Source organism: Typha latifolia, chromosome 13, assembly GCF_019914945.1.
Source record: "Typha latifolia isolate L0001 chromosome 13, TyphaL0001v2, whole genome shotgun sequence".
Classification (NCBI taxonomy): domain Eukaryota; kingdom Viridiplantae; phylum Streptophyta; class Magnoliopsida; order Poales; family Typhaceae; genus Typha; species Typha latifolia.
This window is the reverse complement of record NC_133098.1, coordinates 9,703,448-9,724,001: the sequence shown is the minus strand read 5'-3', so window position 1 is coordinate 9,724,001 and position 20,554 is coordinate 9,703,448. Positions and strand designations below refer to the sequence as shown.

At 34.2% G+C, this 20,554-nt stretch overlaps 1 protein-coding gene across 2 annotated transcripts; it reads right to left on the bottom strand.

The window, feature by feature from the left end:
* Positions 1-4,128: 4,128 nt before the first annotated feature.
* On the bottom strand, positions 4,129-20,213 carry LOC140799962 (glycosyltransferase BC10-like). 2 transcript variants are annotated; one of them, XM_073154554.1, is made up of 12 exons: positions 20,079-20,213; positions 18,891-18,925; positions 18,343-18,785; positions 14,426-14,524; positions 13,257-13,357; positions 13,099-13,170; positions 12,747-12,837; positions 11,346-11,426; positions 10,798-10,857; positions 10,574-10,696; positions 10,413-10,451; positions 4,129-4,684 (listed from the first exon to the last, which is right to left on the bottom strand). In XM_073154554.1, exons 3-12 carry the CDS (start codon positions 18,670-18,672, stop codon positions 4,556-4,558), a joined length of 1,125 nt encoding a protein of 374 aa, XP_073010655.1. In that variant the 5' UTR covers positions 18,673-18,785; positions 18,891-18,925; positions 20,079-20,213; the 3' UTR covers positions 4,129-4,555. The 2 variants fall into 2 exon arrangements, with proteins under 2 accessions (XP_073010655.1, XP_073010656.1); XM_073154555.1 differs by lacking the exon at positions 20,079-20,213 and adding an exon at positions 19,494-19,630.
* Positions 20,214-20,554: the final 341 nt, after the last annotated feature.

Here is a 20,554-nt window from a genome sequence, read left to right as displayed (position 1 = left end):
ATTTAAATAATATCAGGGTGTTAAATAAGAATTATAGAGAAAAATAAAAGAAGAAATGCTTAAAAACGGGTGCGAATGTAAAAAAAAAGGTGTGATATGTATAAACACCCTTTCTTTTGTCTCTAGCTTTCCTTCGCACCCAAGCGCACGTTAGCCGATGAGAGGGAGATTCCTCCATTGTGTGCGCCACCGCCACGAGATTAAATATATAGTAAAATAAGCGAGACAAAAAGGTCGAACCGAAGTCGGCCTCGGTCTCACGCGTCGGCGCACGTTAGCCGAGGCTCCAGGGGCCACCAGATCTCCTGCAAACCTAGGATGCAGGAGAGGCGTCCAATCGGGGTCGATGGAAGGTTCCGATTGGCTGCGGGAAAAAAGGAAAAAAAAAGCAAAATAACAGCGGGAATATTACATTTGAATTCCACTTAATTATGTAACTAATTTTAGGGTGGAAAATGCAAAAAAAAAAAATTAATTTTATAAAAACATAGGGTGTGAAATATAATAAAAATGGAGCAATTTGGTGGGCATTCATGAAGACCATCTTATCTCCCACCATGGATTTGGAGGAGGAGGAGGAGGAGGAGGAAGAGGACCACAATGAGAGAGATAATGGAGACCAAATGCATGCACCTGCGCACCCGCGGTGCAGGTTAGCACCCCCTCGCCAGCGTATCTGGACAATAACCGGCTTTATTTCTTTCCCTTTCCTTGCAAATATAAAAAGAAACTAATGCTGATATTAATAAGAGAAAAAAAAAATAGACAAAAAGAAAGTTGCCATTAATGGAAAATATTAATACCCTACGCTATATTAACTAACTTATATCGACCAAATTACTAAGATACTCTCACCAGTATATTTTCTCCTATAAATTATTTCACATAATATTTCTTTGTTGGTACAATTTAAATTAACGGAGAGTGTTAAACAAGAATTATAAAAAAAAAAGTACGGCCGAGTTATAAAAACTTCAAAGACGGAGTGTAAATAATAAAATATAGAATTTAATTTATAAAATTTTATAATAGTTAATATCTTTCGAGGGTTGAGAGATTTTCTATAGTTTAAAAGAAATGAGTAGGTGTGTGAAGATAAGTAATAATTTATGAAGATTTCTCAAAATACTAATAAATAGAGATAGAAGAGTCTTATCATATATATATATATATATAAATTATACATAGCGTGTATGTATAGAGTTTGTTAAGAAAGGCAAGTGATAACAGCCATCCATCCTTATTTTCTATCATTTAATTTTTTACTAATGCAAAGTGTTAATTTTGTAGACTAAATATTGCCACGTGTTCATATAAACATCCTCGTTTATTATTATTTTATTTTATTTGTGACATATTAACACCATTAACGATATAAAACCTTCTGAATGCCCTTTTGCTACTTGCTTTTGTTTGATTTTTCCTGTTGAGAAAATATCATCAAGATGTCTGATGACATTCAGATTTTTTTTTTGGGCCAAACTAGACTCATTTTATGTATATATTTTTTTTTACCGAAATAGATTGCTACTCAAACTTATTACCAAATTGGATCTAATTCACTGTAGCCCTAACAAAAATAGATTGAACTCATTTTTTTTTTGTCTTAACTATTGAAATATTAAGTTAAATGGATTTCTATACATAAAACGCTGAACTGTTCAGCGTTTTAGGACCAAGCAAAAATGCTGAACTAATCAACTTTTTTTTCGTTGATCAATCTAGCGTTTTATTAAGGCTACAGTGAAGTAGATCTCATTTGGTAATAAGTTTGAGATGTAGTCCATTTCGGTAAAAGAAATTAGAATAGGACTAGTTCGGTCGAAAAGCTGACATTCATCTTACATTTATTTTAGAGAGAAGAAAGATTGAGAAAGATTGAGAAGTAGGGTTAAGTGATAAAAAAAAAGGATATGTTTCTATGTAAAAAAAAACTTAATATTTCTTGGGAAATTCCAAATCTAATAAAAAATAAATGCATTAGTGTGAATTGACCATTTTAATTATCAAGAGCTGGACTTTAATCTCATTTATAATTAGATTGACACCAATGCTATAGTTAGATGGGAGAAAAGGAAAGAAGCAAGAAGATAACAAGATTTTTATTAATGTTTTTTTTTTCGGTATCATAATTAAAACTATATTATCATAAATATTTGGGAGTAGTCAATGGATGGTTTAGATAAGACATCACCATCGCCATTGAAGATGGGCACAATGAGGATGGGTATAGGATTAGGATAAGAGTGATTAGAATGGGGGAAGAGAGAGATTAGTTTAGTAAAAATATTAAATTAAAATATAAGTGATAATGTTAAAAGGCAAGAGAGAGAGAGAGAGAGAGAGAGAGTCATCTTCCTCCCTCTTTCTTCTAGGTCGTGGTTGTGAATTGACTATCAAACTGGTTCGATCTAATTTCTACAAACCGATTAGGTTGCCCTTAGTTGTTCTTAATATTAAGTTATTCTATGATTTACCCTAAGCCGATTTACTCTCTTGTTGATTGTGAATTGACTACCGAGGCGATTCGATTTAGTTATGTAATGAGCAGTTAGACCAGCGAACCACGCAATTTGACCTGATTTTTACAAACCAATTAGGTTGCTCTCTTTTTTTTTTTCTCTCAAATCATCTAGTTATTCTATGATTTACCCTAAAGATAATTTAGTTCCTAAATTTAAGGAAAATTATATATATTAAATGTTAAAAGTGTAATTAAGATATGATTTGATGTTTCTTAAATTGAAATATTAGTTAAAAAGTAGCTAAATGATAGAAGAAATGCAATTACATTGTTTCTATAGATATTTTTCTAGCTTTCAAAGTTCAAAGTTATCTAGATATATTATTTTAATATTTTTTATAAAAAAATTGTCGGTCTAATCAAGTAACCTACTCTACTGGTCGAACTAATAACTAGCGATCCGGTTAAATTTAACCGGGTCAACATCTGGTCTGGTTCTAATAATCATAATCCTCTCCCTCTCCCTCTCCCTCTCCCTAAAGAGACCTCTTTTTGACTTCTATACATGAAGATTAGGAAGTGTTGCATATAATAATGGTTGATAGGCATACACAACAAAACCCTTTAATTTTGCATCAACATCTTATTATTTCATTCAACTTGGATCTTTTGATTTTCCACATGCTCATCAATCTAAGTACAATTGATTATGGTTACACTTGTGCACCCAAGTATCACATATGTGCATATGATGCCCATTCAACCACCACACCCTTTAAATTTAGAGGTAGACTATTTGGATAAATAAATTTATAAGAGTCGGTTTGATTAAAAGAAAAACTCAAGATATAATACCTATGAATTTTTTTTATAGATCATAAGCTCATAAGTTAATTATAGTAGCCCCTTCCTAATAAATAGCACTCCTATGAAAAATCCACCAAATATTATTGGAGAGATTCAAACCCTGACCTCTGGAATGGCTTGAAAGGATCTGACCACTAAGCTATGGTAGTTGGCCCTGTTCTGTTCTGGAAGTCCAACAGAGTTGTTTATCTAGACATTTAATAGCAAAAAATAGGGGTAAAAAAACTAGGGTTTGAAGCACAATTTTCTCTATACGCAATCACAGTTAAATTGCTAGTTGATCCTTGGAAGAAACTAGAATGCATGATTTAGAAGCCCTATCTCTTTACTATTTTCCTAGAGAATTTCCAGATATTGTTATCTCTATATATAACAGGATATGATTTGGGACTGCTTGAAAAGAAATATAATGTCCTCATAATTTAGTTGTTAGTTCATGCGTGAAAGAAACTATAATACATGATACAGAAGCCCTAACACTTCACTACTTTCCTCGAAATCACTACACTATGATCAATGATTTGATTAGGGCCTACCTCTACAAACACCTAATTCTATGTCTCTATCCATAATCCAGCAAAGCCAAGGTCCTCTAAATAGTAGCTAATCCTGCCAATAAGAGAGTTTCAAATTGATAGTTGGGAGAGGCTTATATTATACGAGTATTTTAGTCTAAAAGCTTAAGCTGACTTTTGGACTCAAGTTGTGATTTGATACCATATTATATAATTAGTTACTCTTAAGAGCTTAAGCTATTAGAAACATGTGATTTTGTTCTTTTACACTCTTAACAAAAATAAAACAAGGCCATATTTGTTTTTACATTTACTATCTTGGATTAACACACAAATACATGAGAGTGATTACATCTCTATACAAAAAAATGCATCACCTTACAACAGTTAATACTATAATAACATTTTCTGTTCTAAAGGTAGAATAATATCAATATAAATGACCACAGAATTCATGGAGACGACTGACCTGGGGAGAAGCGGGCGGCAGTCAGAAGCCACATCAGAAGAACACTGACACTCCCAGATCTTGATAGTGCTACCTCCTTTATCAATATAATCCCTTTCCTCTAAGGACATTGACAGTATGGCACAACAGCTGCTTTAACATGTTGCGCAATTTTGTAGCCAATTTTTTTGGTAGCCAAATTGAGAGGACCAAGGGTTGGAGGCACAATGCTTGACCAAAGAATGAATTCATCTCCATTTCTCAAATAACAGTGAAATTAGAAAATAAGTTCATCAAATTGTCTATTGCCTCAGGGTAAAATTTCCTAGCAAATAAATAGCATGGTCTCTTCATCCCATTCCATAGGCAAGGTCTGCGGTGCACTTGTTTCTGCAAAATCATGACCAAAACAATTATTATTCAGTCATCGCTCTGCTTTTGCAATCACCTGAAATGTGATTTAATCACTTTTCAAAGAAATCAATACAGAAAATTGGGAAAGAAAAAAAAATAAAAAACGAAAAAGGATCTTGAAAGAATAACATAAAGTTTACATCTACATCCTAAACTGGAAGCCAGTGAAAGCATGCAGCAATTTTTTTTTTGTGGCAAACTATGTGTTTGTATGTTTTCTGGATTCCAAATTGTAAGGTTCTAGCATCAACCATACTTTCCTTTTAAGTTTCATAGTCAACAAACTATTCAGACAGACAATATGAACAGTCAAACTATGTAAACTAGGAACAACATGAAAATGAGTCATATTCGCATACAGATATGCAGATATAGAAACTTAGGAAAACCTCACAAGAAAGTAATCTTCTGTAATTATTCAAGAAAAAGAAGAGGGATCTGATGTGTCTTCCATCCAAGGTTCCTAGTTTCAGCCGATCCCAAGTGGGGATCGGCCGAAACGGATTGAGATCAGCCAGCCCAGCTGGTTTTGGCTAGGGTTTCGGCCGATCCCGACAGAAACGGGTGGGAACAGGTCGGATCCGACCCGGGGGACATCAATAATTGATGTCCCCCCACCCGCCTACCTCTCTCTCTTTCTCACAGGTCTCTTTCTCACCGGCGACCGAGTAGATCTCCGATGACCTCGACCTCCGGCGATGTTCTCCGACGACCTCGACCTCCCGGTGACCTCGGGTGGTTTTTTTTTCAGTTTCTAATTCCTTTCGTTCTTTCTTTCTTTCTTTCTTTTTTATTGTGCACATGCTGCTACTTAACAGTAGGTAGGTGCTGCTGTGGTGAAGCAACAGTTGTTGCTGTTGCCGAGAACTTGAGAGTTGAGAGGCTGAGAGGGGTGGAAACTGGAAATTAGAAAGAAGTAAAGAAAAAAAAATAGAAAAAAAATTTGAGAGGGTTTTATTTTCATAAATTTTAAATTATTTTATATTTTATTTTGATTTTTGTTTATGTTTTTTAGTTATAGAGTTAAAATATCAATGGCTCCAAAAGATAAGTCATATGATACCGATATTGGGTGGCAACATTGCAGCACTATTGGGCAAGATAAAAGACATGTTAAATGCAACTGGTGTGGTGGTGTCAGCTATTTGAAAGAACATTTAGCTAGAAGACAAGGAAATGTAACAGCTTGCACTCAAGTGTCCTTGAAAGTTAGAAAGCAGATGTTGGCTCATTTAATTGGAAAAACAAAGGATAAACAATCTACACAACAAAGAGAGTTAATGGTTCGTGAAGAATTAATGCATAATCCTGTACACATTGATGATGATAGCAGTGGGCAGAGTGGGAAGGATGAGGAGGGCAATGAAAAAGAGCAGAAATATGTATAGAGGAGAGGAGAGATGAGAAGAAGTACTGGTGGTAACTTTCAAAGATCTAGATTAGTTAATATAAAGGGAGAGAGAGAATATGGGGGCAACAATTCTACCTATAGGACTCCTGGTGTTACAGTAGAGTCTGAAAATATTGGACCAATGAATACATATCTTCAGAAAAAAATGGATCGTATACAGACTTCCATCAAGATAGCTTTCAAAAGAATTAAAAATGCAAAGAAACACATTGGTAGGGCTATCTCTAAATTTTTCTTCTACAACTATATTCTTTTCAATGTAGCTGATAGTCCTTATTATCACACTATGGTGGATGCTATACAATCAGTAGGGTCTGATGTTCCGCCTCTTAGTTCAAATAATATTGCTACTAAATATCTTAACTCAGAGGTAGATAAACTTCGTACTTACATTGAGATATTTAAATGGTATTGAGATGAATTTGGTTGTACACTGATGTATGATGGATGAAGTACATAAAACAGAAGAAATATAATTAATTTCTTAGTGTACTCTGGCATGGGACTATTTCTGAAATCTGTGGATGCTACTGCTCATTTCAAAAATACAAATTATATTTGTCAATTGATGGATAGGGTACAAAAAATCGATGAAAAAAGAGTAGTCAAAGTGGTTACTGATAATGAGGCCAATTATAAAGCTGTTGAAAATTTACTTATAATAAAAAGACCTCATTTATATTGGACGTCATGTGTTGTACATTATATTGATCTAATGTTAGAGATATTGCAAAAGAGCCTGAAATTGACATGGTCATACATAAAGGTTAGAGATTGACAAATTTTATATATAACTATAGTTGGGTTCTTAATTTACTCAGGTAGATGACTAGTAGTAGGGAGATCATCAGACCCGACGTCACTAGATTTGCTACTCATTTTTTAGCCTTAGAGAGCATCATGCGCTGCAAGGATGATATTATGCGGATGTTTACATCATAGGAGTGGTCTATAAAAATTAAGAATATAAAACCTAAAGATAAATATTTAGATGAAACTTTGAAAAATATGGCTCTTGGAAATACATTTTGAGATAATATTACAATTGCCACCGCAGTATTTAAGCTTCTTGTCAAAGTATTAAGACTTGTAGACAGTGATAACAAGTCTAAGATGAATTTTTCATATGAGACAATGGACATAGCAAAAGAATCAATAAAAAAATGTGGGTCAAAGTTATAGGAAGTGGTGGAATATGATTGATTCTAGATGGAACAAACAACTACATAGAGATATACACGTTGTTGGTAGGCATACTTTTAAGTTTTAAGTTTTAATTTACTAATTTATTTTTATTTATAAATATTTAAAAACTTGAATGCTTACAAATTTTAAATTTCTACAAGGTATTTTCTTAATCCAAGATTTTAATTTTCTACAAATGTAAATAATAATAGTAAAGTCTTATTGGGAGTTAGGAAAGTAATCAGCAGGCTTGAGCCCGATATTCATAAACAAATCCTTTACAATAAAAAAGTGAGTTATGATTCAATTAAATAATTTTATTATTATTTATTTCAAGTTTTAAATTTCAATATAATCAGTATGCAATAATATATTTTTGATTTTAGATGGAGAGATATAGATTGAGAGCTGAGCAATTCAGTACTGCTAAAGTTGCTGCAGTTATATCTCATAATACTCTAACTGAATTATAGTCTATTTATGGATGAAATTGGACTACTTTCTCCTTAATCCACACAAAAACACAACCGACTGACAATAGAAAGATTAAGAGAGAAATTAAAGAAGAAAAACAAAAAATGAACTGATTGATTTAAATCATATTTTTTATGAAGAAGACCCCTTAACTCCATGGATCAAAGAAATAGATGACAGGTTATTAGATTACAGGTTATTAGAAGACAGAGATAACCCATGATTAGATGAGATATTGGGGGAGACCACGACGAAGGCAGAGACTGGTACGAGTCGTTCAGCAGCGAGAGATAATATACCTACTAGTACTAGTCATAGTCCTGATGATACATATGGTGGTGAGATCGTCCCATCTACATTTGTTGAGAAAAGTCAAGGAAGCATAAGGATTAAAGATAGAGAAACTGAGGATGTATATACATATTAGCGACGTCGTCATGAGAATGTTGCTTCCTATGATTATGGTACATCGAGTATTTATTGTTTGGAGCCATCACAAGATCCATATGCTAATTATTATCTTCATTATCCTCAGTATTCTCAGACACAATATCCAAATGCTAGTTATTATCCTCCTCAGACGCAAGTTACACAACAAAATTCATACAATATGAATAGTATAATGGAATCACTTTTTGGAGCATCAGGTCCCAAACATCAATATTTTAAACTTATGGTGATTATGATGATGAAGACTATAGAAATTTACGAGAGCCAGCTCGGTATTCATCAAAATTTTAAATTTTGAGTAAGTTCATACATTTTTTAAGTTTTTAGACTTCATATTTGAGTAATTTTTGTTTTCTTATTTTTCTATCATTTTTTCTAAATTTTTCTGCATTTTTAAATAATATTTAGAATTTTATATAATTAAAAAATAGTCCGATCTAATACAAACGGCCGATACGTATCGTTTTTCTGGACGGCGTGATACCGATCCCGATCCCGATCCCGATATGGAAAACCTAGCTTCCATCCATAAAAGAAACCAAAACTGCACAGCCATGATGGTACCACACTTTTCTTATGTTACCTACTTGCGTGTTTGTCATTAATCTTTGAATAGAAAGTAGAGTACCATTACAATCCTCGTTACTCAGGTTTTTCTATTACTAGTCTCAGGATAATATGAAAGAGTATCTCTATTAGAAAAATATTATTTCCTTCATGTGATGAATCCACCATCCTCTAATATTCTCCTTCCTTTTGATTGGTTAAGAGGACATTATTATGCTTTTTGCCATATGACCAGTGACACAAGCATAAAGGCTAAGCTGGCTACCTCGGCTAATTCCACCAACTGGAATATCCATAGCAGGGCATGTGCATAGTTTAGAATCCTAGGCTTTAGGAGAGATAATCCATCCCTAGGCTTATGTCATGGGATAAAATATTCCTTAGGCTTGGGGTTACTAGTCCCATCTTAGTATCGTGTTCAGTTTGCATTGGACTATGCATAGGATAACTCAAATGGACATGAAGAAAATATATGAATTGACGTTACTACCCCAGGTGAATAAGGTTAACACCGATTATCAACTCCTTGTGGAGTATCTAAACTCGAATTGTACCATCTAAGTGTATATTTTTAAATGTAAAATAAGAAATTTAATAAAGAAAAATTAAAATTAAAAAATTAGACAAGAAATAAGAAATTAAAAATAAAAATTATACTATTATGAAAATTTAGTTTAAAAATAAGCAAAATTTAAGTTGAAAAGAACCAAAAATAAAGTTGATGTAAGAGCATAAATTTCCAAAAATTAATATTTGCAACAATTTAAATATTTTGAATAAGTAAAAAAAGTTCATAAAATAATAATTAAATATAAATAGATAAATAAAAAAATAAAATAATGAAATAAAACATAAAAATCTAGAATTAAAAAATTAGAGTTGAGTAAATTAAATATCTTACCTTTTACATTCCAATTTCCCAAGTTATCTTTTTTTTAAGGAAGAAATTTGAGGGCAATTATCCTCCCTGTAAGTTATTCAATCAGGACTCCCGTTTCTGGTCTTTTAGCCTAACATGGGATATATTGAGACAAGGGCATTAGCAATCCAATCTCACCCTTCGTATCGCATAAACTAATATGTCATTAGTTCTATGTCATTAGTTCTAAGTGGGAAAATTATTAGACTATTAGATTACAAATTGCTATAAGACAGTTGATGTCCAACAATTTGGGCTCACTCTCACTACAGGTCCTAGACTTCATACAGGGAAGACTGTCTTAATTTGTGATCTCATAAACTCAAGTTGCAGCAAAATTGGAGAGGCTAGGCTGTCTATGTCAATGACATTAAAAAGAAGGAAAATGTCATACATCACTCACAAAATTAAAATTGGAGAGGCTAGGCTGTCTATGTCAATGACATTAAAAAGAAGGAAAATGTCACACATCACTCACAAAATTCTCCAATAGGACGTTACGACAGACATGAGTAAATATAAACATAAGTTCCTCGTTACAATCAGAATCATAAAAGAAAACAGTATTGCAGTGATGCATCATTCTAAGAAAAAATTTTGTTTAATAAGACGTCTTCTTATTAAAACCTTAGTAGCATAAAAGTCAGTAAGGAAAACAGTTACTTTCTTTTAGAGTAAGATATTAAATAAAAAATTACCTTTAGATTGCTGGTAACATGGACAATCTCATCGATGGACTGCAAAATGTAATATAGTTAGCAACGAAATAGTAATACTTGATTGAACACAATGTTGTTCACATAATAAAGATTAACTTGAACATGACTTTTCCTATTTCATGTCTGAGAGAGGAAAGTACCGTGATGTTCTTAAGTAACTCAAAGTTCACATCCACGGCCCTGTATGCTTTAGGATGCCATTTTCCTTCAGACCAATCTACATGTGTCACTGACCAGTTTGCAATTCCAGTTGGATCAACCATCTGAAATATACACAAAGAAACCCATGTAATTGAGAATGAATCTGAAATGGAGGAAAAGGAAGAAGGTGAACCATTAGCTAGAAATGATAATATGTGCTTACATGGAAAAAACTTGGCAAATAATGTTCATCAGCATAGCAATTGTGCCCTTCCTTGCCAGGCTGTTACAATCAAGATACATTAAAATCAATATATAGAGCCATAGCATCCCCGGAAAAAGAAATTTAGTAGCTTCTAGTTAGTAGGCAAAAACATGTTCATTCTTATAGATATGTTTACTAAACCTGTGCACTTACTGTAATATATTGATGCCTTTCAAGGCTAGTCCCAAACCCAGATAAAGGAGGAACTTTGGGTAGCTTGATAGTTAGTGTAGAACTTTTTTGTCAAGAAAAATATGGAAAGAGGACCCTAGAACTTGATTTGGCTCAAATCAATGCACTAAATAGAGATAAATGGAGAATGCAATCCATAAAGCCAACCTCAAATAGTTGGAATTAATGCTTGGTTGTAGGCTTGTCGTTGCTGTAAATTCCCACACGGTGTCGCACAAGCAGACACAGACACACACACAACAACAATATTCCGATGAGATTGACTACATCTTTTGTTGTAAAGCTATGCACAATATGCATATTTAGTTATTTACCTTGCAGTAAAGCTTGAATTTAGAATAGTACAAGCTGTCAGCAAGAATTAGAACAGCATGCTGTCTCTTGACTGAGAACCACTGCAAAATGTAAGACATAAGATATGAAAGAACATCATCATGGGAAAAGCAAAAAATCCAATTTATTGGATATTGTAACAGTTTGCTGTCAGGTTCTTTTGCAGAAATACCAAGAAATCATACTCATTTTTAGTTTATTTCACATGACCCAGTGGTATGCATCAACGATCATTAACATTGAAATACCTAGCCAGACTAGTTGAAATACTTTAACTTCCACACTCCACAGTTGACTAAAATAACGAAGACATGCAGAAAATCAGAAAAATATTATTAGTAAATTGTAATGCATGCTCAAGTACCATAACAATTTGGGTTTTTGCACACCTTGAAAGCAATGTTGCATGAATAATATTATACAGTGTTATATTGATGAATGTCTGTTGAGCATTTTTAGGCATTTAACATGCTTACAGATAACATCATCTATGGACAAGAACTCTCCTTGATCAAAATGTGCATCCCTTGTCCAGTTGAATCAAGTATTGGTTGTCTTCAAAATAATGCTAGTTCATGCTGCTTCTATTGCTATTTTTGCTTGAAGCTAAAGTGATATTGTTTAGTTACTTATTTGCAGATAGAAGAGTTTCAATAATCTTCAGAGTGCTTGAGTAAAAGCTTCAGACTATAAAGATAGTTCTGCTCAAAACACTGTTGCCAACTGGAACCTTCACTATCCAATATCTTATCGCCATAGGGTACAAGTATAGGCATCACAATGCACAAGGCCTGCTATTGCTGGGCCTGGAGAGGGCAAAATATATACAGCCTTACCCAAATAAGAAAAGGCTGTTTTCACTGATTAAGTACAGCTAATAAAAAAGTAGATAGTATAATGGTATGCAGGCAATTTCTTCTTGTTAGAGAACTTAAATAAAGTCAGCTTTCAGGAATGACCAATCCTTTGATTGATTGGATTAATTGGTACTCTTCCTGAAAGATCTCTATTTTCCTGCTATTAATGAGAAGTCACTTGAAAAGTAGGATCATAATCATATCTATCCTCGAGTTTCTCTCTACTCTGCATAGAGTGAGTATAGCATATGCTACAAAGGGCTAATGAACTTGATGACAGTTACATCAAAAAGGCATCACCGCATCAAACAGATTATCTCTGACAAAAATTAGATCAAAATTATAGATGATGCAGGACAGTTGAATTTGCCTTTCAAGACGATGCAATTTTCTTGTTGACTCAATGATCCAAAAATTAAATAATGACTCTACTTCAACTGGTAGTCTTCTTGGTGTACCCTTTGGTTGTTGCTTCTAAAATTAGTGTCTTGAGTCTTGACAAGTCAAGAATATAATATAGCTCACCTGTGCTCCTTTCCTCCAATCTTTCTTCTCAATTTCTGGTAGCATGTGCTCAGAATATCTGCCCGTTCCATGTGGGCCTGGATCTTCAAAGCTGAAAATTCTTGATATATCAACAACTGAAAATTGTGCTAGTCTCCTAAGCAATGACAAATTGAGGGAAATGCCATATCTATGTCGACGCACATATGTATGCTGTTCATACAAATTACATATATATTACTAGGGCTGGTTGTCATTTTAGGCTTACACAATAAAACTAAAATAATGAATTCCCATGGATAGAAACTCTAATAAATAAAAGTACAAAATGATTCATGACAAACTTGTAGAATGCAAATAACTGTCCGCTTACCAGTCAATAAAGCTGATATTTGTTCCCATCAGATAATTATAAATATAATCAAAATTGTGCAGTGGTACACAACTGCAGTGAAACGGGAAATATATATTAATATTTTAAATATGAGCAGAATAGGAGCAGTTAGGAAGGTAGTGATCCAATGCACTGACCTCTCAGAAAGCAACACAAAATGCTGATTATCAGCATCTTGGAGTGCATTTGCCAACAGCCGCTTCTCTGCTTCAACCATAGAAATCTTCCCCCAAGCCACCTAAAAGAATTTTTTTACATGTTTATAGATTTGCAACTCCATTCAAATTAGACAAGAAAAACTAATACAATCTTCGACTAAATAATTCAAGTAAAAAATATGACTGAATTATATAATATGATTGTCATCATCAAATCATCTAAGATAGCATATACAAAAGTTCACAAGAAATTTCAATTGACACTATTTTGTACACAGAAGTAAGAATTTTATGATTCATCTTGAATGATCCAGGCCAGAGTGCATACTATAGCAGTTCTTGAACTAGCCTTTACTGAATTGGCATGATGATGACATCTTCCTAATTGTCAAAACATTGGGAAACAAAACAATGCTAATTGGGACCTATATTCTTGCATTAAATATTGAACACCCAACTTCATTTAGACTACAAAAGAGTCCAGAACAAATAGGAAAAAAGAAATGTTTATAGACTACTTATAACAATATCTGATGCATTAATCAAGTGAAAGGGGACCGAGTCTAAGAGCAATACTGAATATATTTTGACAAGGATAGACTAAAAAAGAGAAGCAACGACACATAAAGCCTGGAAAGAGTTTTTGGTTCATCACATAAAGCAAAGTTTTTGGTTCATCCCAACATCGACAAGCATTTCCTGCTATATTGGAATATTAAGAATCAGATTAGCAAAACATATCAACAATTGGAAACCAACAAAGCAACCAAGGCTTAATTTAAAACAACATTCTGACATGCATTTGACCACAGCAATATTGGGGGTATATGAACTACAAAGCTTATCAACTGAAAGTTCTGAAACACACTATCTTCAGCAATTCTGCAGAAACCGGAAACCTAAGCATTCATTTATTATTGACAAAACAATTATAGGATGTCTATAATGGTCTTGACTCTTGAGGTCATAAACTTTTAGATAATAGGTTCTCTTACATAAAGTACAAGACAAAGAATTGATTTTTAATGCAGTCCTGATAACAAGCCTTACACAAATTTACTACCTTCACTTCTGCATGCGGTGTTGTAGAGTAGAATTGAGTAATAAATGGTGATTGCAACTTGAAAGGATATGTAGGAAAAGTTTACCTTTTCACTACGAATATTCCGACCGATGAATAAAGAAGAAATATGTACTGATTTTTCTTTTGATGCATGCACGTAGATCGTGAATCTGCCTTCGTGCCCCTGAGAATGCATATAAATTAGATGTAATCATGTAAATGATTGAGAGTCACTACCATCCCAGCAATGATTTCAACTTCAGACACAGATAACTGCAAAAAAGAACCCACTTTTTTTGGCAAGATCATAAGAATAGGCCAGGGTCTTCTTTATAATTATTTGCCAAAACAGAATCTTTGGACCAAAATGCCCAAATATAAGTATGTGTCTCATTCTGTGCACGTTCAGTTTTGCTTATGCACATTAAACTCTTCCTTTAAGCACTGGCCACTTAGGTCCAGAAAAAGGAAAACTGGGCTATTTTCCATTATCAAAAAATTAAGTGGTCAACTATTTGCAAATTCTAAACATTTAAGGATTGCCTATCCCAGATGTTCATAACAAGTTACTCCAATTTATCTTGGAGATGGATTTAAAGGAGAGAGAATTAGCAAAGTATGTGTATCTAGTTGAGCATGATAGTGCTTACTTTTTGTCATTTCAGACTAACACTGTAACACAATAACGGAACTAATTATTAAGTATGAACATAATCATATGTGCATGGAAATGGAGCTTCACATTTCTAAATTTGGACTTCTCGGACCAGCTCGCAAGTTCATGTTTCAGCATGATTTGTACTATTTTTTAGGACTGAACAAACCATTCAGATTGAAAAACAGGACTCCACCTTCAGCTGAAGTGAATGTGAGTAGAGGCACAGGTGAGATCTATTCCAACTTACTAAAAGTAAAACACTCTCAAATCATTGAAATGCTTAATCAAAGTTATTTTCTTCCCAAACAAATGCATTTACAATATTTTTGCTAGATAAATTTTATATATATTCACATATGAAGCCCCCTATGAGAAAATATAATACTCAAACTTCCAACTGAATGAATTTTTACAAACCTTTCCTGGAAACCAGTTAGCCATAGAGCTAAAAACTTCTCAGCAACTTACTTTTTGAACACTTCTAGGCAAGGATTGTCGTGTCGATAGTGCTGGATTGCTCACTAGCACACTTTATAAATAGGATTTCTAGGGTATTTATACCATGGATACAAAAAGCGGTCAATCCAAATCTTGGCCTGGTTCCATCAGGTATCAACCGACACCCGATCCACAGCATGAGAGAACTTCTCTCTCTCATGTTTGGTTCAAAACCCCGTGGACACCACCCCCTCAAAAGCCATCCCTCGCTGATCTGATGAAGATCCAGCTCCCTTAATCTCCCGCAACTTCGGGTATGTTCTTTTTTCTTTTTTTGTTCTCTCTCTCTATCGGACTCCAGCGACCTCTCTCTCTCCCAGCCTCCTCTCAACTCTCTCTCCCTCTCTCTCTAGCCTCTCCTCTCTTTTTTCCCTTCTCTTTCTCCCTCTATCTCTGTCTCTATTACTATAGTGTTCCTTTTAATACAGTAATAGAGTGCAACTATTCTGAGAAAGAGAGGGATGAAGAGAAGAGAGTGAGGGAGAGGGGGTAGAGATAATTTCTTATTTTACTATCATTACTTCTATGTGAGTAATTATTATTTTAGGGGGTCATTATTATTTTCTTATTTCACTGTCATTTTTTCTAAATTTTTTAGAAATTTTTTTGCATTTTAAAATAATATTTAAAATTTTACATAATTAAAAAATAGTTCAATCCGATACGACCAATACGTATCATTTTTCTCTAGTAGCCAGTTTCGATCTTGATACCGAATTTCAAAACATTGATTTGTATATATTTTAAATTCTAATATATTTATTAAAGCCTATATTAGAGTCGTTAATGATTTAATCCCTAGATAATGTTATAAAGGTGTAGATATAGCCATAATCAAGTAAAAAGTGATTCAACATATAATATCAAACAATTTTTCTTTTCCTTCGATTCCAATGTTTTGAAAGAGTATTTTATACAGATCTAGCACAAAATGCTAGATCCATGTAGAATGACTCTTACAAATGATAGATCTAACTTCATTTTGCTATGTCTAGGATGATTAATCTCGGATCTAATTTCTAAACCAAAGAAACTAGGAAACATAAATTAAAAAAAGGATATCTTTCGATGAGATTTGAAGTTCCCGTCTTTAAAATTGACCACCTTTCCTGGGTCTCTCTTTCTTATCTTTCTCTTCTTTTAAGTTTGGAAAATGGGCCTACCAGCAAAGAGACCTCAAAAAAGGGTCTCTTTGAATAAGCCAAATAGGTATCACGCGACACTCATGACATGTCGCTCGACACACTACCCATATCCAGCAATACATACGATATAGGCAACGGCACACGTTAGCATGCCTCGACACAGGGGAGTGCCATCGGCACATCCCTTGCAACATGTAGGCACACCACTGGTATGGCACGACAGTCCTTGCTTCTAAGAACTTAGCCATTCTATCAATTTTCAAGACTGACAAAAAGATATATAAAGGCAAATATAAGTGATGGAAGTATTATATATAATGAGTTGCAAAGTTCTATTTGTAATCCATTTAATTATCATTGCTGGAAATGAACCTTGGTTAACTTGCATTTTCAAGCAAAATACAGAGTGGAAGTACAATGTAGAAGGGTACTTATGCTTCCCTTTATAGAAATGATCCTTCAACAATTCAACCACAATATCTCAAATAGATAAAGGAATCATTAAAAGTTAATTCGATGGACAGGTCACAGACTACAAGGTCTTCTTGCAAAGTGACTGAAGTTGACCTATTGTGGCGGTTGGCCCAATTGTCTAATCTAATTACCCATGAGATTCTAGGCTTAAATGTCTTATGTATCGGAGAGGACTAACCCCAATATTGCATCCATAACCTATGGGCTATGAAAGAATTTTTTTTTAAAAAGTGACTGCTCAAAGACAACAAAGCATTAATATCTAAAGCAAAAGGCAAAGCACCATATATGAAATATATCTCATATAATCAAATCTGAATAAAACAAAAAATCCAATGTCCAATTGATAATATTTGAGGATTTAACTAATAGATTGAAGAAGTATTGAAGATCAAACTCAAGAAGAGACATTCTGACCAGATAAAATATATAACTGACTGAAAGAAATTTTGCAGAAAAAGGATTAGGAGAGCTGAAAGTATTCATGAGACATGCTTCAAGCATAGTTTCAAGCAGAAAAGAAAGTTCAACATATTTGGGTTCAAAGTTGGAGATGAATTCTGTTTAAAATTACCTACGCACCACACAAGGATGATAACTATGGTTACATCTATCTACCTACAGATTTAGAGTCAAAGGAAATAAGGGTCATTTAAACTCCAAAGATCATGAAACTTCATTATACTTTCTATACTTTATATAGCATCTCAAAGCAATTCAAAAGGTAAAACAATCATACAAATAAATCTCAAGGAAATAACACTAAAATATCATTTCAACTTTCACAATAAAGCTTCAAGGTTTATGTTATATCGTAGCCCATGATGCATGTTTTTTGGACTGGTATCCACATCTCTAGCTGCGATGATTCCAGGGTATCATCTAGCATGTGAAGGTATGATTTATATATATATATTTTTTTACCCTTATTTTTTGCTTCTCTTAGTCCTAAAAAATTACTAAAACCTTGATATGAAAAAAAAATGTGAGTATAGCCATCAATTGGGTGTAGATATTTGTTTTTTAAGATAACATAGTACTTACATAATGTGCCATTCATTTTGAGCTTATTTGCTCATAAATACAAATCTATATTCTGAGTACAACATTTGAGCAATGTAACATTGCCAACCTTCTAAACCTACAGATAGATCATAGAAGTCTCTCTCTCTCTATATATATATAGATGCTTGCAATATAAAGTCTTTTGAAAATAGAAGATCTTACCAGGAAGAATTTCTCCCACAACCTCTCAAAAGGCAATGAACCAGGTGTTAAGAACATGAAAGCAACTTTAGGATTCTTCGGCTGAAATGATGGAATTGAAAGAATATCCCTGATGACAACATGAGCAGCAATCTCATCGTCTGTGTAAACTCGAGCAGGTGCAGGAGGAAGCCAAGGACTGCAGACATCAGAAGATAAAAAATAGCAGGCTGCGTATTGGCGTGGTGGATAAACATAAGCTCCAATTAGTGCCACGCAAATCAAAGTGACCAGTATGATTATCCAAAGAGGCCTTCTAGATGGAGACCTATAGCGCAAAGCCGGTGGCATGACTTTAGGTTGCCAATGCCCACTAGCAAATCCTTTTGGTCTTCATCTAGGGAACCTCATCATGGATTCAAAAACAACAGCCTTCTCCATTGATAGCTTGAGCCATCAGCTTTCTATTCAGTTGACATTGCATAACACTCAATGAGGTTTTGAGGCATAGCTTGTAGTAACCAGTGGGTCATAACCTGAAGTCAGAGAGACAAAATGTTCCAACTCACCATATTCAAAAGGCCTCAACTTTCTCCTTTTGACCCTGAAAAAAGTATTAAAAAAAACAGTCAAAAGCAGTTTTTTTTTTTAATAAAAGAAGGGTGTCCTAGTGCTTGAGGTTCCCGCTAATGCAGGGTTGGGAGAAACACCATTTCCATGACTCAAACCTATGCATCTCGGGTTCTATAGGAAAACCTTAACACCACACCAAGTGACACACACTTATAATCTCTACATTTTAACCCAAAATAAGTGGTTAACGGGGGAGGTGTTTAGCTAATTAAACACGAAGAAATTTTTTGATATGATGGTATGGAAAAATAAATTGTCTGATATCCTCGAAAACCACATCTTAGAAGAGAAATTTGATCTCTTCAATCAAGTTGTTCATACAACCCAATGTGAAAAGGAAAAATAAATGCACAAGGCTATGATTGAAGAAACTTCTCAATATATTACTCTAATCATCTTCAAACTATCCTTCTCCCAAGAAATAAAAACCAACCAAAGCAAGATCAGAAGATAAAAAGTACGACACATACGATAAGCAAGCTCAATTGACTGTACAGAGCATGCAAGAGAATGAAAAAATTATATTTAAAAGCACAAACCTTCCAGATTATCCAACTGGCAAATTTAGTAACCTTGCGATCATAAAGACTAAAGATAGAAAAAGATGATCACACAAAAATACATCAACCCTCCAATACGGAAGCAAAATCTCACAAAAAAGAAGTATGTCTGTCACTTGCTATCTTTAACCCTGTAAAGAAAAAAGACCACCTAACCAAAATAACAAGTAATAATGATAGTAAACCAAATTCTTCTCTTTTCCCTTTCCTAGAGATAAAAATCTAAACCAAAAGCCAGTTTCCTTTCCACTCAACGCGAATTAACTGGAGGAGGAGACTACGAGACGTCTCCGCAAACCACCAAAGTCAAAAGGGAAAGCGACACCCGTCATTCGTTCTCCCAGCCACTAAGTACGGAACCAAGCAAGACGCTTGCTATGATCTGCTAATCTAAGACCAAAAAAGAACTCGAAGAACACAAACAGAACATAAAAGAAGACAGAATCCGGTCGAGGCGAGTTCCCGAGACCGCATCGAGGAAGATGATAGGGAGAGAGAGAGAGAGAGAGAGAGAGAGAGAGAGAGAGAGAGAGAGAGAGAGGAATGGAGCAAGAGACGAAATACCTTCGGATCGAGGAGGGATTAGGGAAGAGGGATTTCTTGAGCTGCTTCGAGACGGAGAGGAGTAGGGTTCGAGAAAAGACAAGGGTCGTGGGGGAAGACGACCCCTCCGGAATAAAAGGATTGGGCATTTAATATCTTATATATATATATATTATGCGATAATAAATATTATTTTCTACCCCTCGTAGGTATACGACGGCGGAGTAGAATAACAGAGGGGAAGCAATCGTTGTCTTGTAGGATTTTCTACGAACAGCGTTGTACGAACCTGTTGCAAGCTTCACACTTGGAAGTATCACATTGGTTGTCTTCAAAATTTGGGTAGACTGTTAAAACGAAGGACCAATTATTCATATGCCACGTATTATATGGCAATGTTGCCATTCTCTGAGTTTCATATTGTTATGTTAGAATAATTTTTTTTCTTTTTACAAAAATTACTCATTGGAGTTAGTTAGGATCATGCATAATAGAAT